The 19,301-nt window shown below is 28.1% G+C and overlaps 1 protein-coding gene across 2 annotated transcripts; it reads right to left on the reverse strand.

The window, feature by feature from the left end:
- Nucleotides 1-2,641: 2,641 nt before the first annotated feature.
- Nucleotides 2,642-17,688, reverse strand: LOC145183998 (phenylalanine-4-hydroxylase-like). 2 transcript variants are annotated; one of them, XM_090093891.1, is made up of 14 exons: nucleotides 17,669-17,688; nucleotides 16,803-16,880; nucleotides 12,973-13,111; nucleotides 12,503-12,591; nucleotides 11,543-11,610; nucleotides 11,345-11,395; nucleotides 11,154-11,252; nucleotides 10,934-10,980; nucleotides 5,145-5,280; nucleotides 4,936-5,005; nucleotides 4,803-4,859; nucleotides 4,316-4,411; nucleotides 3,626-3,759; nucleotides 2,642-2,867 (listed from the first exon to the last, which is right to left on the reverse strand). In XM_090093891.1, exons 2-14 carry the CDS (start codon nucleotides 16,836-16,838, stop codon nucleotides 2,774-2,776), a joined length of 1,116 nt encoding a protein of 371 aa, XP_089950017.1. In that variant the 5' UTR covers nucleotides 16,839-16,880; nucleotides 17,669-17,688; the 3' UTR covers nucleotides 2,642-2,773. The 2 variants fall into 2 exon arrangements, with proteins under 2 accessions (XP_089950017.1, XP_089950018.1); XM_090093892.1 differs by lacking the exons at nucleotides 16,803-16,880; nucleotides 17,669-17,688 and adding an exon at nucleotides 15,296-15,361.
- Nucleotides 17,689-19,301: the final 1,613 nt, after the last annotated feature.

A 19,301-nucleotide genomic window follows, 5' to 3' on the forward strand; every position in this document is an offset into this window, starting at 1 on the left:
ATCATTAATGAAATTCATAAGGCTAAGTACTTTTCAATTATTATTGATGCCACTCCTGATTGTTCCCAAGAATAAACTACTTTCATTAAATGAGATTTAAACGTAGTTGATGGATCCAAAATGTCTATTAAAGAGAGATTTCTCTTATTTTAAAAACTTTACGAAAAACGAAACTGTCGGTGTCCTGAAAATTTTAAAATACCTGAATTTAGAGCTATATTGGTCAGACCTATGATAATATTGCGAATATGGAGAATACATGTATAGGTGTCCAAGTAGTACTTCAGGAAGAAAACTTTAGCTGTGTTTTTTCTCCATGTAGATATCATTGGAACCATTGCTTTTATTTTATCTCATTAATGATCTAGGTGGACGGTAATGAATCCGAGGCATACAAGATGTTAAAGCGGTCTGGGACTCACTTAGTCCCTGTGATGGCTAAGTGAGTCCCAGACCGCTTTCATATCTTGTATGACCTATATATATATATATATATATATATATATATATATATATATATATATATATATATATATATATATATATATATATATATATATATATATATATATATATATATATATATATATATATATATATATATGTATGTATGTATATATATTGAGATTGAAAAGATCCAAAGTTTGTAAAGCAAACAAAAATAACTGCGTGCTGAGGAATGTTAGTGGCGAGCTTTTGAAAAAGAAACAGACAAATTTGCTTTGTACAAAGAGTAACCATCACACAAAATAGCTTAAAAGTATTCCACTTCGAAATAGTGAAAAACTCTCTGATGAAAGAATTGGAAAAAATATTTCTTATGCTAAGCTTAATATCTGATAAGTTTGCAATTTGTAAAAAAACAAAACTTCTCCATAGGGGATATTAACGCCGAAAATCGATACAAGGCAATAAGAGAAAAAGTTATAATTTACATTTGCAACCAAATAAATGAAGAGACGATTGATTATATAAGACAATCATGACTTTTGTAAATGAAAGTAAGATGCCTAAAGATGCAACTTTGGCAGCTGACGCAGAGATAATTAGATGCGCTTTATTTATGGGGTGGATATCCAAGTATGTAGCAAATATGGAGGGGAATCAAAATGGTTACCTTACCCATGCAGTTTAACACTCAATAAGGTAAAAGAACGTTCCATTTTTCTTGACGGTAGACTGTTTTAAAGATGTGCTTAACTGTTAAAAATTTACTTTTTACTTTAAAATTTTGGGATAAATATATACTTTTCTCTTTTTTGTGGGTATGAACTCATGCGGAACTCGTTTGGTCCTTTAAATGGCAAACATCTTAATAATATTTATTTTAAACCACTTAGCAATTTGTCTCAACCATAAAAGTGACAACTGTGCACTGATATGATTAAAAACTAAATTGTAAACTGAAAATACTAACTATTACTTAGAATAGTTTGTCTAGTTCTTTATCAAAGCAATTTTCTATAATTTCGTTGTTCAAATCGTGATTTTAAAGCTTTCTGATACAAGACTCTAAGGTTTTTTGGAATTGCTTTTTAAAGAAATATTAAATATTTGTATTTTTAATGTCACACATAGATGTCAATATTTGGCAGACAAGGCTGCTCCGTTTATTATAAGCCAGTTCACCTCTCCATCAGATCCTAAATTTCTTTTTGCTAAAAAAAAAAAAGTTGATTTTTCCTATGATCCATTTTTTGTTTATTTGCAGACAGCAAAATACTGCATTAAAAAAAATTATATTTTGCATTTTCGAAAGGCCCTTTGCTCTGGATTTGTGCAACACGTATTGGTCACTTTTTTCAACAATTACCGGAACACAAAAATCTTCCGAAAATTATTTATTAGTTTAAGTTTTCAGAAAAAAATTTGTTATATGAGAGCATGTTTTTTGCCAGTTCTTTATAAATGAGTACTTAGTGGTTACCTGAGGTCTTACTAACCAAAACAAACTTAAATCCTTGATGCGTTTACGCTGAAGGTTATGAAAGACTCCTGCTTTTAATTTTTCTAGATTCAAATAAGGCAAAAATATACAAATTCTTTGTCAGCCGCAACTGAGGAGGGAGAATGATTTTACTAATGGACTGCATCTAAGTACATGTTTTCCAATCGCAACAAAAACCATATGCCGGCGAATATCTTGCTTGATTCAAGGGTGTCATCCTCCTCACTAGCAATTACTGGATTCTACGTCAAAATTGCATATAGACAATAAATTAATCTTCTAGAACACAAGATCACAAGATGAATATTATCAGAAAAACTCGAGACTCTTGTGAAGAGGATATCAGGCAATGCCTAAGGATTCTTATGCGTTACCTGAGAACCTTTTCTTAATTTGGTTACAACCTTTTTGGAAAACCTTTACAATGAACTTTGATGACCAAATTATTAACTGATGAACAGAATATCTTTCCGGTTGCTATGAAAATAGTGAGCTATTTCGGAATTACTACAACAGATTTATTTAGTTAAATTTCAATTCAAATAAGAAACTTTGTATGTTCTTGGATTCGCTGGGTAAGGGCTTAAATTAAAAGGATTTTTATTTTCTTTTTACATTAAATTGAATAAGAAAGGAAAAAAAAAGGAAAAAATACTGAAATTGAATAAGAAAGAAAAAAAAAAGGAAAAAATATTGCGGAAACAAAAAGGAAAAATTTTCTTTTTTATTACAATGTTTTTGCAGAGTATAAATGTCTGACAGCGGCTCTAAAAATTGATGATTCCAACATTTTATTTGCTTAAGTTGCACGAGGAGTCGTATTCTTCATTTTTCATCGTTTTCGGTAATGCATTCAATTGATTCAGTATGAGGATTATATTTAAAGATATTTAAACGTGGTATCTTCTTAGCCCATTCTCTGAAATAAAAACAATTATGATTTCCAAAGAGCTTTTTACCCATTTTTATTCACCTTCTTTAACAAATATTAGATTTATTTAATTTCCTTTCTGCGAAAAAAAAAAAATTCTGATTTATAGCAAAGTATTCAAATTTAGTTGCTCACGTAGATTGCCAGCTGCAAAACCTGCCTATTATGTTACTGATTGTGTTTTTTCGCAGAAAAGAAACTTACATGCGCACACACAGACAAACACACATATACATATTGTGGTGTTTGTCTGTCATTGACCTCAGTTCTGTCTAGCACAGCTGGTAATTCTGGTATTATGAGTTTGAATTTCTTTTTACTTGTAGTAGCCTTTTTTTGTGTGTAGTTTAACTTAAATTCATCACCTGAATGGTTTTAGTGAAGTTTTCTTTTTTATAGAACAAAGCAAATATTCAACTAACACAGGTTTTGATGACATATAACATACCTATGTTATACCATGCTATTAAAAGATATCACACAATTCATATAGGTAGGTACTTGCAAGTTCGTTACCAACACAATATGTACATAAAATAAAAGATTGTCATCAACTTACCTGTAGATTTAAAATGAATAAAATAACAGATTGTAGATGTATGTGCATACATCTGTATCCTGTTATTTCATGTACAAACTATACTGATGGCGAACTTGTAAATGTCAATTTTACCCCACATTACATTTTTAGTTACAAATTACACTACACTACACTACACACACATATATATTGAAAAACACTTTACCTGACTTTCTTTGTTGCATCTTTAAATGATTCCGCTACAAAATATTTTGGCTGAAATTCAGTAATCATGAACTTGGTAGCAAATATTTCTTCAAGATCAAATGAAACTTGTTTAGATTTGTCTGAAAGACAGTGCTAAAAAATAAAATTGTACAAATTCTAGTAAAACTTGACTAACATGTTTGTTAAAAATTCAGGGCAACTTTACTAGTATGAGGAGATATATCCTGGACAAACATTGATGTGTAAATAATCATTGTTTATTCAAGGTGTTGATGTACACATCAACCTCGATTTTAACACCAGAGATGATGAATATAGATGGCATTTTTTAGTCTTTGACAGCCATCACAAGCCTTGGAGTCCTCACCTTCTTTGTTGTTCCGCTTCCAACCTTTATTTCAATGCAACTAAAATTCATGAACCTACTTATAACATTGTAAACAATCCTTCTAGTACTATCTTTAGTCTAGTTCTAATCTTCCTAACTTGCTATAATTTCCTAAGGTGTAATGCTTCAAAAGTTAATCACAACTTTACTTCATGCACTTTTGATGAAAGTTTCAAAAAATTTTATCACTTGTCACATGAATTACAGATATCTAAGAAAATATCAATTTCAATGATTTCTATTTAAAGCATTCATAACAAAGTTAATTTTATGGTTGGATACTTATGAAATCAGTCTTACTTGAAGTTCTGCAATTGATGACAAAAGTCCAGCACCATAGACTTTTATTTCATTGTTTTGTCGACACAATCCAAACTCTACTGTGAACATATATAGCTAAAAGTTAAAAACAAGAATCCATCAACTAATGCAATTTCTCTTCAAAACGGGATACTTTTAAATTTTTTCTCTTTAAAATAAAATGTAAAAAGATTAAAATAAGTTCAGCTTAAAACAAAAAACTATTGTGTAACTCTGGTATTTATGCAATAATTTTTTCTCTTTAAAATAATGTAAAAAGAGTAAAATAAGTTTAGCTTAAAGCAAAAAATTATTGTGTAACTCTGGTGTTTATGCAATAATTTTTTTGTTGAGTAAATGAAAACTGCTGAAATATTTGCTTATCACCAGGCAAACAAATATCAAAGTTTTTTCTGGGTAAGTCTATAGTTGCAAACTAAAACCAATCAATATGACATGATTAAATTAACACATGTTTATCACTTACTGTAGCCATTTTTAAAATCCAATCATCTGATACACCAAGTGAAGCCAATCCAATTTCCTAAAGTAACCTAAATCAGTTATGATTTTGTTGTTTTCAATATACAGTTCAGTAATTTAGCTTTAACTATGCTTACTTGAGAAAATTCAGCAAAATCAGGATCAGCAAGTAATGCAACATGACCCAAAAGTTCATGCACAACATCACTAGAAAAGAAAAAAAAAGAGAGAAAAAGCTATAATTCTATTGGTTGGTTTCATATACTATATTCAGGATATAAGATAAAAGCCAACTGAATAAAATTGAAAAAAAAAAACACATTAAAATAAACTTTAATAAACTTACGGTTCTGGAGTGTATAAAGGATCTGTAGGGTGCCTGATATACTGTGTTGCATGGAAGACTTTGAAAGCTAAACCAGCCAAAAAATCACGAGAGGACAACATCCCAGCAACTGGTCGAATAGTAAAACCAGTTCGTCCTTTTTAAAAATAAAATAATTTTCCACAACTTCATTATCTCTCAACATGTCTCAATACAAAGTAATTTAACTAAAATAATATTCATTAGCTTATCAAGCAATAAGAAGCACCTAACCTAAAGTTAACTGAAAGTGTCATTTAAAAAAAATTACTGTATGTAAGTCAAGACTTTAGAATGGGTCAGTAAGTGACCTCAACTTATACACAAGTTGACTTATTAATCCAGTTGCTTTATATACTGAGTCAAGATTTTCCCAAAGTCCCTAACTCTCTATATAAAAATCCTCTATACGTAAAAACCTATGGTAAAACTAAATGATAGATTGGTACACGTAGTACATGTTTAAGTTAAAATGTATTTCTTAAACTTTCTATTACCATAACTTGTAGCTAAATACAATAACATACAGTTGCTTTTTCAAATGAGGTATGCTCAAGTAGCCTATGTTAAGTTAGTAATCGAGCCTGTATTTGCAGATTTTAACCCATTTTTGTAGATACAAATCATAATATTATAAATACACCATAACCTATTAGTACCACATGCTGTTGTCATTTGCTATGTTTTAAATGTTTATGAGCCAATTAGAACCTAGATATATAGTAAATATTCAAACCAGTCCCAGAAAACAGAACTAAATCGATTGATATACTAAACTGCAGGCTGTAGCTAGTAGCCTAGTAATAGTAGCTACTAGATACTTAAAACATTTAATGACTTTGGCAATAGTAATACTCTTTGGTAATATGTAAATGATAAATCATAGGAACAGAATAGATAAGTTAACCAAGTATTTTCATATATTTTATATATTTTTTCTTATATTTTCATGCCACATTCAAAGATTTCTTTAACATAAAGATTTTCTTAAAAATTTTCTGTGCTCCATAATGTAAGTCTTTAGTCCATTTACATATTTAACTGTTTATTCTAATGATTTTTTAACAGAAAGCTTTAATTTTTTTTAAACAATTTATTAACATAGGATTAAAACCAGCCTCCCGAGATTTGCCAATCATTTTGTAAACACAACTACGTCTTTGTAGTTATAACCTATGTAAAGGAATGGTTTCATTTGATGTATAAATGTTTTTTATTAAAAAAATATTAATATAAATAAAAAAACACATTTGTATTTCTCTTGCCCTAACCCACTGTGAATTAGTGTATCTAATGCCTTCTAGCCTCTATTCTATATCTATATTTCATCTCAATTCATAACATCAAAAAGTACTGTGCAATATATCCAGTTTTTCAATTAATTGCAAAACAACTGTTAATACCTAGTGTAAGTTTGATGAGATTCTTTGATTTTTAAGCTCTATATAGATGGAGAATAAAAAAGAAGTACTAGTGCAACACATTATAGTCAAGGGGACCCAAACAATTGAAGATAAACTTTATACACCTGATATAATTACAGAAGTGTTTGTATATCATGATCATGGTTTGTATATTGTAGGACATGCAGAAATTATGTATCACCTTACAGGATGAGAAAAGAGTTTACTTTACCTTAGTGGAACCTTTTTTGATAGATCAGTGAATGACCCAGTTGGATTAGCCAAAACAACTTTAAGAGTCATGGTTGTTTGTTTAAATGGTGGTCCAAAGGTAATTATTAAAGTGTTAACAATTCAAAATTAAAAGCTGACTTTTTATTTGAACAGATCAATTTGACAAATCAAATTATTGAGTCAGTGCAAATGTAACAGCTATTACATGTCACTTGTTCATATAGCTGGATATATTACTAGAGATGATAAATAAAGTGATGAATCTGAATTAATTGATTAAAAAAACATTTTATCATCAGTTCTTTATTTCAAAAATATGGAGAATTTTCTAAACTTTTGAAAAATTCCAACAGACAATTTGCACCCATGGACATCTATGTATGCAGAAAACCATAAAGTAAAATTTTCAAGATGATAGCAGAAACTATTTATTTTCAATGGAAGAACACCAATGTATAGTACTAAACAAAAAATTTTAAAGAACTTTAGTACCAATTCCATTCCAAGAATTGGGAAAGTACATGCATTGAGAGTTTTAAAAATCTCTTAGAAAGTTATTATGTTTATTATTAAATTGGTTGACTGATAATCAAAATATAAACAAAGTTTACACAAATAAAGAAAATGTTATTTAAATTGTGCTACAGTTGCTAAAATTTTCAGAAAAAAATAAACAGTTTTCTTTGTAATGTTTGCATCCTTTATCATTTTTCTACTTATTTTTTTTCAACTTGTAGTTTTTTCTGTTACTATTTTAAAATAAAAAACAGGTTCATCTGATTTTCTTTATTTGGTATTAACAACATTTTAGATCATAGTAAAATATTTAAATACTACAATTTATATACATTTATAAAAAAAAAACCATAAAAGTTCTTCAAAAGCGAAATCAAGTTATAAATGGATCTTTTAATTTATATTAGAATAACAATTCTATAGACAGGACTGCAACCCCTCCCCCTCCCCCTTTTTTTTTTTTTTTTTTTAATGATTGATTATGATAGAGAATTTCATGCTGATTCAGAGAGACATACAAACATAGACCTAAAAATCAAGTCAAAGTTTTAAAAACATTCCACTAAAAACCCTAACAATTACCATTTTTTAAAAATCATTTTCATAATGCTTTGTAACAAAACGTAAATTATTTAGTTACCATCAGCATTAGAATTATTATTTTTAAGTGTTAAAACGAAATGAAATTAATTGAAGACTTCATTCACATAAGAATTTTTCCGTGCAAAACTAATGTCCAAGGGAATTGCAGTGTTGAAATTGTTAATATTTGTGAAAAGAGCAAACCGTTAATGATTAATATATATTAAAAATAAATATGCTTGTCAAATATATTTTTAAGATTTGTTCTTGACTCAAACTGGCAGAAAGATTTTATCTTCAAATTTGTTTAGTGTTTACGTTTCGACCTCTGAGTCATGGTTCCCTAAAACAGGGAATATATATATATATATATCCTCTCTTTCTGTCTTTCTCTCACACTCTCTCTATTTCTCTCGCGAAAGAAAACGAAATGAAATTAATTGAAGATTTCATTCACACAAGAACTTTTCTGTGCGAAGCTAATGTCTAAAGGAATTGCGATGTTGAAATCGTTAATATTTGTCCAAAGAGCAAATCGTTAATTTAATATATCTTAAAAATAAATATCCTTGTCAAATATTTTTGTTCTTGACATTTGTTCTTGACTCAAACCAGCAACATTAAAAACTGATATTTCATTCTAACAAAATGGATTCAAAAAGAAAAAGAAGTTTAGTGTGGAAATACTTCATAGTGGAAACAATCCAAGAAGGGCTCAGTGCAAAATCTGCAACGGCAAAGTTTTAAGAGGATCTGACAACCCAAAAACAAAACTGTTGAATTCTTTTTTAAAAACTATTACAAAAGTAGATTACTTGCATTATAATTTATTATCTAGTAAACCAAAAAACAGCTATTTTCATAGTCACAAAAAATCAATTTATAAGTTAGGCATTTAGCCTAAAAATACACCGTTATTTATCTGTACTTATCATAATTAAGTTTTGAATACAAAATGATTTACAATAGCTCCTTTTTTAATTTTGATTTTGCAACACTGTAATTTAGCATGAAAAAATTTTCTCCTTTGTGCCAGATAAATATAGGTATAACTTGCGCAAATTATGCAAGATACAAGGTACTTTAACAACTTTTTAATGTAAAAATCATGTTTTTTTTTGTGATGCTTTTGCTGGCTAAAACATTAACTTGCTATTCTCAAAATAGCAAATATTTGGGTTTTTAGTGGGATTTTCAAAACTTTGACTTCAAATTAGAGCACTTTCCGTTGATTGAAACTTTATGTAATTTATAAAAATTTGATTAAAGTTGCATGTAAAAGATTATAAACAGCTAAATTTTTCAAGTTTTTTCATCATAACTTTGTGACTTTTTACTGAAAATGAATGAAATTTTCAACAATTGTTCCTATAATGTGATTGCATACTCTAACTTACTCAAAAACATGATAACTTGTAACGGAAGGAAGACATTCAAGTTTTATTGAAAACATAATCGTGTAAAAGTTTATAAACAAGTGAAAAAATTCAAAAAAGAGATATTATTTCTAATAAATCAACAATTTTTCATTACACCACATTAGTATTTTGTTGGATAGTTTTCAGATTTAAAATTGCTTAACAACAACATGGTATAGTCAACTAAGTTGATCACAACATCTATGGGGATATTTGCCCAACAATCCAAAAGCACCTGAAACAAATCATTTTTATTAGTCGGTTTTTTGCCTTTCAATCGACGATCGAAATATTCCCAAAGATGTTCTGTGGGATTTAAATCTGGGTTTTGAGAAGGCCAATCCGAAGTAGGAATTTTTTTCAAACTTGAAAAGTTTTTGATAGAATTTGTATGGTGCTTCAGATTGTTGTCATGCTTGTCAGCATAACATTCTTGATTATATCTAAATATACATTCTAACCCATTATGCCTTCAATGTAATGAAGTGGACCAATAGAATTATGACTGAAAGATCCTCAAACCATTATATTGTCACCACCATGATTAAATATTGGCATTTGATACTTACAAGCAAGTCTTTCATCTTTTGGACGTCTCATATACTTGATACCATTGCTACCAAACATACAAAACTTTGATTTGTTACTGAATAAGACTTTGATTTTCCGATTATTTTTAAAATTCAATTTAAGTTAAATATTATACCCAGTAAATTAATTTTAACATAAATAGATTTTTCTTAATGAAACTCTCATGGAATTGTTTATAAACTTTTGCATGGTTATGTTTTCAATAAGATTTGAATTTCTTCCTTCCATTACAAGTTATCTTTTTTTTTTTAATAAATCATACTATATAATCACATTATAGGAAAAATTGTTAAAAACATCATTCATCTTCAGTCAAAAGTCAAAAAGTTATGCTGAAAAAACTTGAAAATTTTAGCTGTCTACAAACTATTGCACGCTAATGTATGTGTTTTTTGACTTCATTAAAATCTGCAAAAAGGCTGCTGTTCTGACCAATCTCCTTACCAACCTCTTGGCTATTTGGTAGCAAATTTTTAACCTCTCTCAACAATTATTCTAAATTTCAAATTCAACAATCATTCTACATTCCTTGTGTCATCAACATGTCAAGATCATTTTTATGGTGACGGTTTGGTAAGGTCAACAAGGGTGGTCAGGTTAAGGCCAAGTATAAGGTATGTGAGTTTGAGGATAAGCAAATCACCCTTGGAATGACAAAAAGTAGCACTTCAAGTATCAGATACCATCTTCAGTACAAACACTGGATGAATGGGAGTAATTCTGTTCCAGTTCATGACTTGGAAGAGAAAGAGAACATTGAGGTAATGTATTCAGAAGAAGAGGCAGATGAAGAAGGCTCCAGCAAAGGAGCAATTTAATTGATAACATTACAAACATATGGGCAGAAAAATATTTTGTAGTAGTTAATGTATTAATTACTCATCAAAACTTGAATTTCACAATTTAATTGATAACATTAATTGTAGCTTTCATTTAATTTTACGAATGCAAGCAATTTGAATATTTAAATATTATGTTTGCAAAAATCTTCTTAAGTTTTTCCTCTATCAAAATATTTTTGACTGACCTTTTAAAAAGTTTGATACATCATCAAGTTGAGGTATGCTTCCAACTCTAAATTCAAAATTAAAAACATTACAAGGTTATAATGTTGGTGTTCAAACTTATGCTATACTAACTTTCTAAAAGGAATTTTTCAAAGTTTAAAGAATATATTAAAAGTTAAAGTAAATGCTAAAACATAAGAAAAAAGATGACTGCAGACAGAAATAATTCATTTCATTTACTTGAATCCACAAAACTCTGTTAACAGCGGAAATATTTCATTTACTTCTGCACAAGCATAACTGGGGTATAACTTTGTTAATTCTTTAAAAACAGTGTTCCTGTAAGAATATAAAGAAACAAAAAGATTCATCTTTCTCATTCATCATCATCAATAAAATAGATAAATACCACCAATAAAACAGATAAATACCATGTTTCAATCTCTTGAGGAGTGTATGTGATTCTAGGTATAACTTGACCACTAAAAAGAGTTTAAAAAGAGTATTCTCATTTAATGATAACATTTACACTTTTTTTGTAATCCATTCAATAATTTGATTTAAGTAATTTGATTACTTAATTATTTAATTCCAAAAAGGTCAACTGTTAGAAGTTTAGAAAAACTTACTAGCGATAGGTACTTGCAATAGATGCAAACTCAGCCCTTCTTTTTCGGTAAACTGGATCTTTGAAACCCTATCATTCAAATATATAGCATCTTTTCACTTAAGTGACAGTGTAAAAATAAAGAATCAACAATATTCAAATCATTTAAAAACTTTTCACACTCAAAAAATATTTTTATTTCTTATTTTTATTCTTTTGAATGGTTCATAAACAATAAATAAAAAAAGTAACAAATATTAAACACCACCTGGAGTAAATAAAAAAACTAACCCTTTACTGATTTTTACTTTTTTGTAGATAAGCTTTACAAGGCTCAAATTCCAAATGAGATTTTGTAAAAAGATTTTGTAGATGTTAACAATTAGGCTTCCCAATTGTTTTTCATAACTTAGCTCTAGCCCTGTCTCTTTACAGATTACTTCCAACTTTTTTTAATCATAATAATCATAACACTTTTTTCCCAACTTTTTTTAATCATAATTGCTATAAAGCAGATAATCTTACTTGAATTAGTATCTACCAAACATTCACTTTGATAGAAAAGCAAAAATGGTTTTGGCTTCCGCTTGGCCCCACAAGCCAGGTTATAGTCAATTTTTTTTATTGCCTGTCTTTTTTTAGATTAATAATTTTAAGATTTGCTAAATGCTATTTGAAAGGGCAAAAAGATTTTTTTATGCTTTACATCATTTCCACAACATATTTCAAATATGTTACCCAATTTAATTTCATTTTTGAAATTTCTCATTATACAAAAAACTTAAGAGAACTTCTAATTAAATTGTTTAAACAAAAAGCCTAATTGGTTTCAATACTTAATCAAGCAAGGATTAATAACTTTAATTTTCTTAAGGAGATACTTATAATCCAATGTTTGAGCTTTATGGCACCATCAATATTAAACACAAACTGAACATTCAAACATTGTTCTTAAAGAAATAGCCAATAATAATAAACTTACAGGATGATTTGCATCTAGCTCTGCACCATAGCTTAGTACACGACTTGCATACTTATCTAATTCTGTTATATTTTTTGGAAACAAAAATTCTGAAAAAAAGAATTATCTATTAAAATATCAATTATACAATATCAAAATATGCTAAATTCTTAAACGATACTTATGTAATTTGTAATTTTATTTTAGGAATTTGGTGCAAAAATGCATGGAATCTTTTTCTGTTACTATTACAATAACTAAAATGGGTTTGTAAAATGTAGTATATTTATATCTAATACATGCATATAAATAAGTTGTTCATTTACAACTTAGTATTTTAATACAAACCATTAAACTGTATTAAATTTAGAATTTTAAAAATGAAGTAATTTATAAACTAGGTTATGATACTTTAGACATTTAATATAATGAAGCAAGAATTTATAGTGCTAAATAACTACAGTAATATCAAAAAGAAAGAAATAACTTACCTGCATTAGAACTTGAAATGGTATTTGCTTGTTTAGTAATACACTCTGATTTAGCAAAATTTGTATATTTATCATCTTCCTCATATACACAGGGACCAAAGGGATCTGTTACAGAAAACCTTATGTCTTTGTCATTATTCTAAATAGTACAGAACCAGTTTCAAGTAAGAAATTGAATTTAAAAAAGACTTTTTAAAATCAGAGTTTCTCTTAATAATGGAACTTACATCTTTTCCTATTTCTATAGGTAATGGCAAAGATACTACTTTAAGCCCAATGATGAGATAGATAATTGTTTTAACTATTTAAAACAATTGGTTTCATGATAACCTGAAGCCTCCTTTGATCTTAACTTTTTTGTAGATATATTTAAAAAATCTTTAAGATTTTTAAACTGATGAACATTTACATTCAGTCATATAAATGAAAAAACTAGTTTGTCTGCATTTCTTTGATGATTTTTTTTACAGAAAACTTATGCAATTTGTTTATGTGCACCTCATTTAACTTTTAGCATTTTCTATCAAATGTCAAAAAAAAGTTTTCACAATTAGCTAGCTCTGCCTACGGTTAAGACTTAAATGTAGAATATAACATAAAAATATGATAGATATAATGTAGAATATAAAATAAAACTATGATAGATATAACTGAAACTTTTTTTTATGTCGTATAAAATTACCATAGGTCAAAGACATAGGTCTCAAAATCAAAGTAAAGTACCCTAATCTGAAGTCAAAAGTTGAAAATTTTTTTAATTAATTGCTTATATTCACCATCTTGAATGATAATTTTGATTAGAAGTTATCTTTTAAAGGTATTTACAACCTGGTTTTTTGTTTTTTAAAATAAAGATTTTGAATAATAGAACTCAACTTGCATCTAGAAAGGAATGATAAAATATTATACATATATTTTCTGAAAGCTGTAACAAAAATGATTCATGCAAAGCATACAAACATTGCTTAATCAAACACTTTATTTCATTTCAGTAGGTTTATAAGTGTGTTTTAATCAAATTTCTATCAATTGCTAAAAAGAAAAAAAGATTTATTTCTACATTATATTTATTTCTACCATGGGATTAACTGACAATTACCCAACACTTATTTAGTTAGAAATTTAAAAATACTCTTAGTGGCTTCAATAGCAGTGGTATATTTTCAATATATCGTATGAAGATTTCATCTAAAAAGGATGTAACCGACACACAGTGACTCAAAATAACAAAAAAATGGCAATAAACCCCTCACACCTTTTTTGTAAATATGGTGCCCTTTTTTTAATAATAACAAATTACAATGATTATTTATTTAAAAAGTAAAAACGGTTTTTTAATAAAACTTATATTTTGTATTTTATGGTTAAAAAGTTTAAAATTGTAAAACTATTTTCAAAGAAATCTGAAAAATGAGAGATTTTTATTTAGTAAAAATGGAGACCTTTTAATCTAAATAAAAGTCTATATTTACTTTTAAGATAATCTTTTAACTTTATACATTTCAAATCTATTTAAAAAAAAAATTGCAATCTGATTTTTTTTGTTCAAATTAGAAGAATTTTCTAAAATAGTATAGAATATATGCATACCTTTTTGTTTTAAATATCAGCTAAAAAAATGTTTCACCGAGTTCCAAGGAGATTTTTTTTTCTTTTTTCTGTTAACTAACACTCTTACTTTTAGAATATAAAGGGATTGCTACTGCCACCTGTGGTATAGAGAGTTATTGAAGAAATATAAATGTCAGTGAATCCATAAAACTTTGTTTTCTGCCATTTTTTAACAGTAGTTTATTATACCAAAACAAATGAAAATGGTGGAAAACAAGATTTTATGAACTCATTAGCATTTGTATTTCCTGAATTTGAGTTTTTTATTTGTATAACTTGTTTTAGTATGTTAAGTATAGTTTTAAGTAACATAGTTTTCTCATCATATGCTACTTAAAAGTTTATTAAAATGCTTATTGTTAATTTAGAATAATGATTTATAATTTGTTAAGTCCCATATATTTGAAATAGCTTTACTTAACAACTTCAGCATTTATTTTTATTTTTATCTTTAGCAGCTGAAATAAATGATGGCAATTTTGCCAGAAGCATGCAAATATCAAGAAGAGTAATGAACGAAAATGCTGTGTATTGGCTTAAAAATTCTAAAATTTTAATTAAAATTATTTTTTACGCGTGCAGCCAAACCTTACGAGCGCGTGAACACGTATGTACGCAATATACGCGACAAAGCTGCGCGTAAAAAATAATTTTGTTAACAAATTTGAATTTTTTGACCTAAATCATTTCCACAAATAATATGTCTATTTACAATTTTTATCATCTTTTATTGAGTATTTGTCTTTTTTTGATCATCCTGAGCCACTGTGCGACGCAGTGTATCAAAAACAACGAATTTCAAACACTTTATAGATTATATAATTAATTGCGAAAATCCGGTCGGAACCAAAATCTGAAATATATCCGAAACCAGAACCGGAATTTCGGTTTCGATTAAAATTGTGGCCGGAACCGAACCGAATTTCGGTCGATCACTACTCCAGAGGACAACGCTGTCTTGCAGCATATCTGAGTTTCAATTTGTTTCAATTTATTAATGTCTTACAATAGTGTCAAACCTTTGAAGACTTGTATCAAGAAGAAGTGAAATAAGATATTTATGGACTGCATCAAGACAACCTCTTCCAGGTTCAAGAACCAATTTGAACCTCCCGAAAATGCTAAAGATGGCCGTAGTGAATAAAAAGGTGGTAAATGTTTTTCTAAACAGTTTTTACTATATAAATTTATTTCACCTGCTTCACGTTTCCAGTCAAAGTTTATTTTTATCAGAAACGTATTGTTTACAAAAAATCGAGACAAAACCTTTTGTCGTGTCGTTGATACAACGTTATTATCCATCTTCATTTATGATTTTTCTTTAAAATGTCTCAATCCAACATATCCCCCCTAAACCCAGAATTTATGTCTTCAAAGATTTTATTTTGGTAAAATTGTAACTTTTTACTGCTTTATTTTTTTTTGATTTGCTTTAATGTGAAATTTTAATGTATAATTTATCTAAGAACAATTTTTTTTTTCAAATAAAAAAAATTTAACCTAATATTTTCATTTACTCTCTTTTATTTTAGTTTTCCTGCTGCTTTGTATATATATTTTCTTAAAAGCAACGTGTTTCTATAGAAACCTGGTTTTTAAAAGTGTTAATAGTGTGCAGAAATGATTTTCTGTTTCTGAAAAATTAAATCATGAAGCAAATTTAATAAAAGAAATCGATGGCATTAAACTGCTTAAAGCCATATACTTCAGAATTTCCTAAATGTCCCTCATAGGAATAATAAAATGGTTGAACAGAAAGACGTTAGCTAATAGATGTGCAATCAATGTCAATAATTCATTGTAAAACTCAATGTTAAAAGCAAAAAAGACAATTTGGTTTAACGCGTAGCAATAAGAGTATTGTGAAACTACTATTTGAGTGTTGCTGCAATTTGTTTACATATAGATAAGTAAATGGAAGTCACTTTAACACAGATGTTTGTTGATCATGTATGTTTACATTATTTTTACTTAAAGGTTGGGCGTTTATTCGAGGATTTACGGTACTTGTTTTAATAAATGGTTGTTAAAAAAGCAAATATGATAAGAATTATGAGACGATGGTCATATTACAGTTTTAAAAAAAAAAAAAAAGATTAACGGGAAACCAGGGTACAAATCTTAGGCATAAATTGAATGCTATTTGATTCCAAATACAAGTTTTGATATTTGAAAAATGATAATATATAAATAAAATATTATTGAATTTTACTGCTTACCAAAGTGATGGACTCTTTTTGTGATATGATATCCATTTGGTATCTCTTTAAATGGGATTGGTTCAAATATTTTCTTTACTGCAATAAAACTATTTGTATAACATAACGTATCAATAAATATATTTATGCTGTTAATAACGTGATAATAAATATATTTTTAGCAATTACTAAGTAAAAATAAAAACTTAGTAAATTGCCATTTAAACATTGCAGCGAACGTAATATAAAGTACTAAGAAATGTTGAACAATTTAAATTTCTTTTTAAAAAATAGAAAAAAAAAATTGCCTAACAAAGTTTACAAAACTTCAGGAAGCAAAAAATTCTCTTGCTTTAGTTACAAAGATAGTTTATGCTAAAATTATCAAGCTTGCAATTTATCATAAAGTGACACGTGATAAAACTTTTTAAAATGTTTCATGATAAAACTAAAAATTCATATGACTGAGTCATATGACTGACGACTACTTTTTGCATGACAATTTGTTAAATTTTTCTAGTACTATAATCTATAAGTTGCGTTTACAATTATCTAATATTGTGAAGGAAGCTAGAGAAATGCGAAGTTAAAAAAATCTTTGGTCGCGGCAAGCAAAAAAATTGTAAAAATTCTTCAAATAAAAAATTCCTGACTGTATTTTTGAATCCTTCGAGAAGACTACAATTTTTAAAACTAAGATTTCAAATTTTTTTTATTTATAAAATAGTATTGATATCATCACAGACAAGTGTGAACGCAACTTAGACTTAAATTAGTAAAACTATTAATTTAAACATTTGATTTCTATTACGGTAGGTAATATGATTCAAAGCCTATTTAATAGACTCATTTTACCTACCGTAACTATACAGCTACATGTTACTTACCGTAATTTTACAGGCTTCCCTACCGTAACTATACAGACAGATTTGCTTTAAAGTTGAGTCTGGTCGAAAATATGTCTTATGATAGTCTAAGATTAGAAATGCCAGATCTATGATTGACATTTAAAAGCCCATTATAAATATGCATCTAAGAAATTCAATAAACTTTTTTTTCTATAAATAGTAATTTTGATCTTTTACATGATCTCCACGTGATTTCTATTTTATAGCTGCATTCGCTATTAGGGTGTGTATTGTTTGGAAATAGTAAGGTGGCTAGCTTTTTTTTTTTAAGAGAGAGAATTAGGGTGTAATGCAAGAAGTAAACTTCAAACTTGAATTCCAATTCCAAAACTGAAGTGTGATTTGCATTTGCATCCATAAAGCATACTTCAAACAAAATCTTACTTGAAATACTTCAAATCTAAAGTCTGACTTGATCGGAATGCAAGAAAAAAAACTTGACCTAAAATCATTCTTGAAAAATGAGAGTTTTTGAAATTTTGAGTCATTCTTTTAAGCCTGGTATTGACCAATTTTGAAACCAAACTTGGTTTAAAAAAACAAACCGCCATTATTATTTTGTAGACGTGTACAAAACTTACCTAGTTAAGATCTTCCAATTTTAAGATAACAGACAGTCTTGTTTGTCTAATATAATATGCTTATTCAACAAAGCTGCTTATTATCTCATAACGCACATTACCCTAATTATATGTGAGTACGCATTTTTAGGTGATGTAATGTAAAAATAAATTCAACTTATTACATGTTTTGAAAGAATCCAAACATGTTTTGAAACTCAAACATGTTTTGAAAGAATTCTGTAAAACAATGCCTACCACACTGCTCAGCCTTTCTTCCAGCGGTATTGAATTATTTGTACAGGATTGGAAACGGTTTGAAAAGCTGGAGTACATTTTTAGAAATTTTTGATTAAGCCACCAAATTTTTCTCTGGAAAGAATACTTGCATCAGTGCACGCATTCCAATTTCGACAACCATTATGAGCTTTGAAGAAATGATTGGGGACACTTTTTTCTGACTTAGAAACCTTAGATCATTTTGCAGTAGCAATACGTTTTGATTTCAGTTATAAACAGATTTAGTTTATAACTGAAATCAGATTTCAGTTATAAACAAATATTCGATAAAAAATGAATAAAAAACATTGTAATAATGCATCATTCTAATAAGATTCCAAAATAGGATACAATGGCTTTGGTTGTAAATATATAATAACAGCATGTCAGAGAGAAGTCCAGCACATAACAGGACTTAATTCCTAAGGAATAATAGCTAGCAGCACTTCCAGACATTAATCTCTTTAATTTTTTTCTATGGGGCAGGTTTAAGCATCTCCTTCGCTTGGAAATGCTTCTTTTTTTATTATAATTAGTTATTAGACTGTTATTCGATCGTAAATTATACAAATTTCATAACATTAGTTTGTTTTAGCAAAAAGCACCCGTTAGAAAATGCTTTGCCACTATTGGTTACTAAGTACTTTCTAATGAACGCCTGAATGAATAAATAAACTTTGACGTTCTGACTTGATAAAATCTAGCTTTTGAAATTCAAATCGAAATTGAGTTAACTTCACTTTTTTCATTCCACTCTTTGTATCTAATTCATT

The sequence above is a fragment of the Hydra viridissima genome, unplaced genomic scaffold (assembly GCF_058129835.1).
Source record: "Hydra viridissima isolate aposymbiotic clone 2 unplaced genomic scaffold, HvirCarnegie_v1 scaffold_7, whole genome shotgun sequence".
In the NCBI taxonomy this organism is placed as follows: domain Eukaryota; kingdom Metazoa; phylum Cnidaria; class Hydrozoa; order Anthoathecata; family Hydridae; genus Hydra; species Hydra viridissima.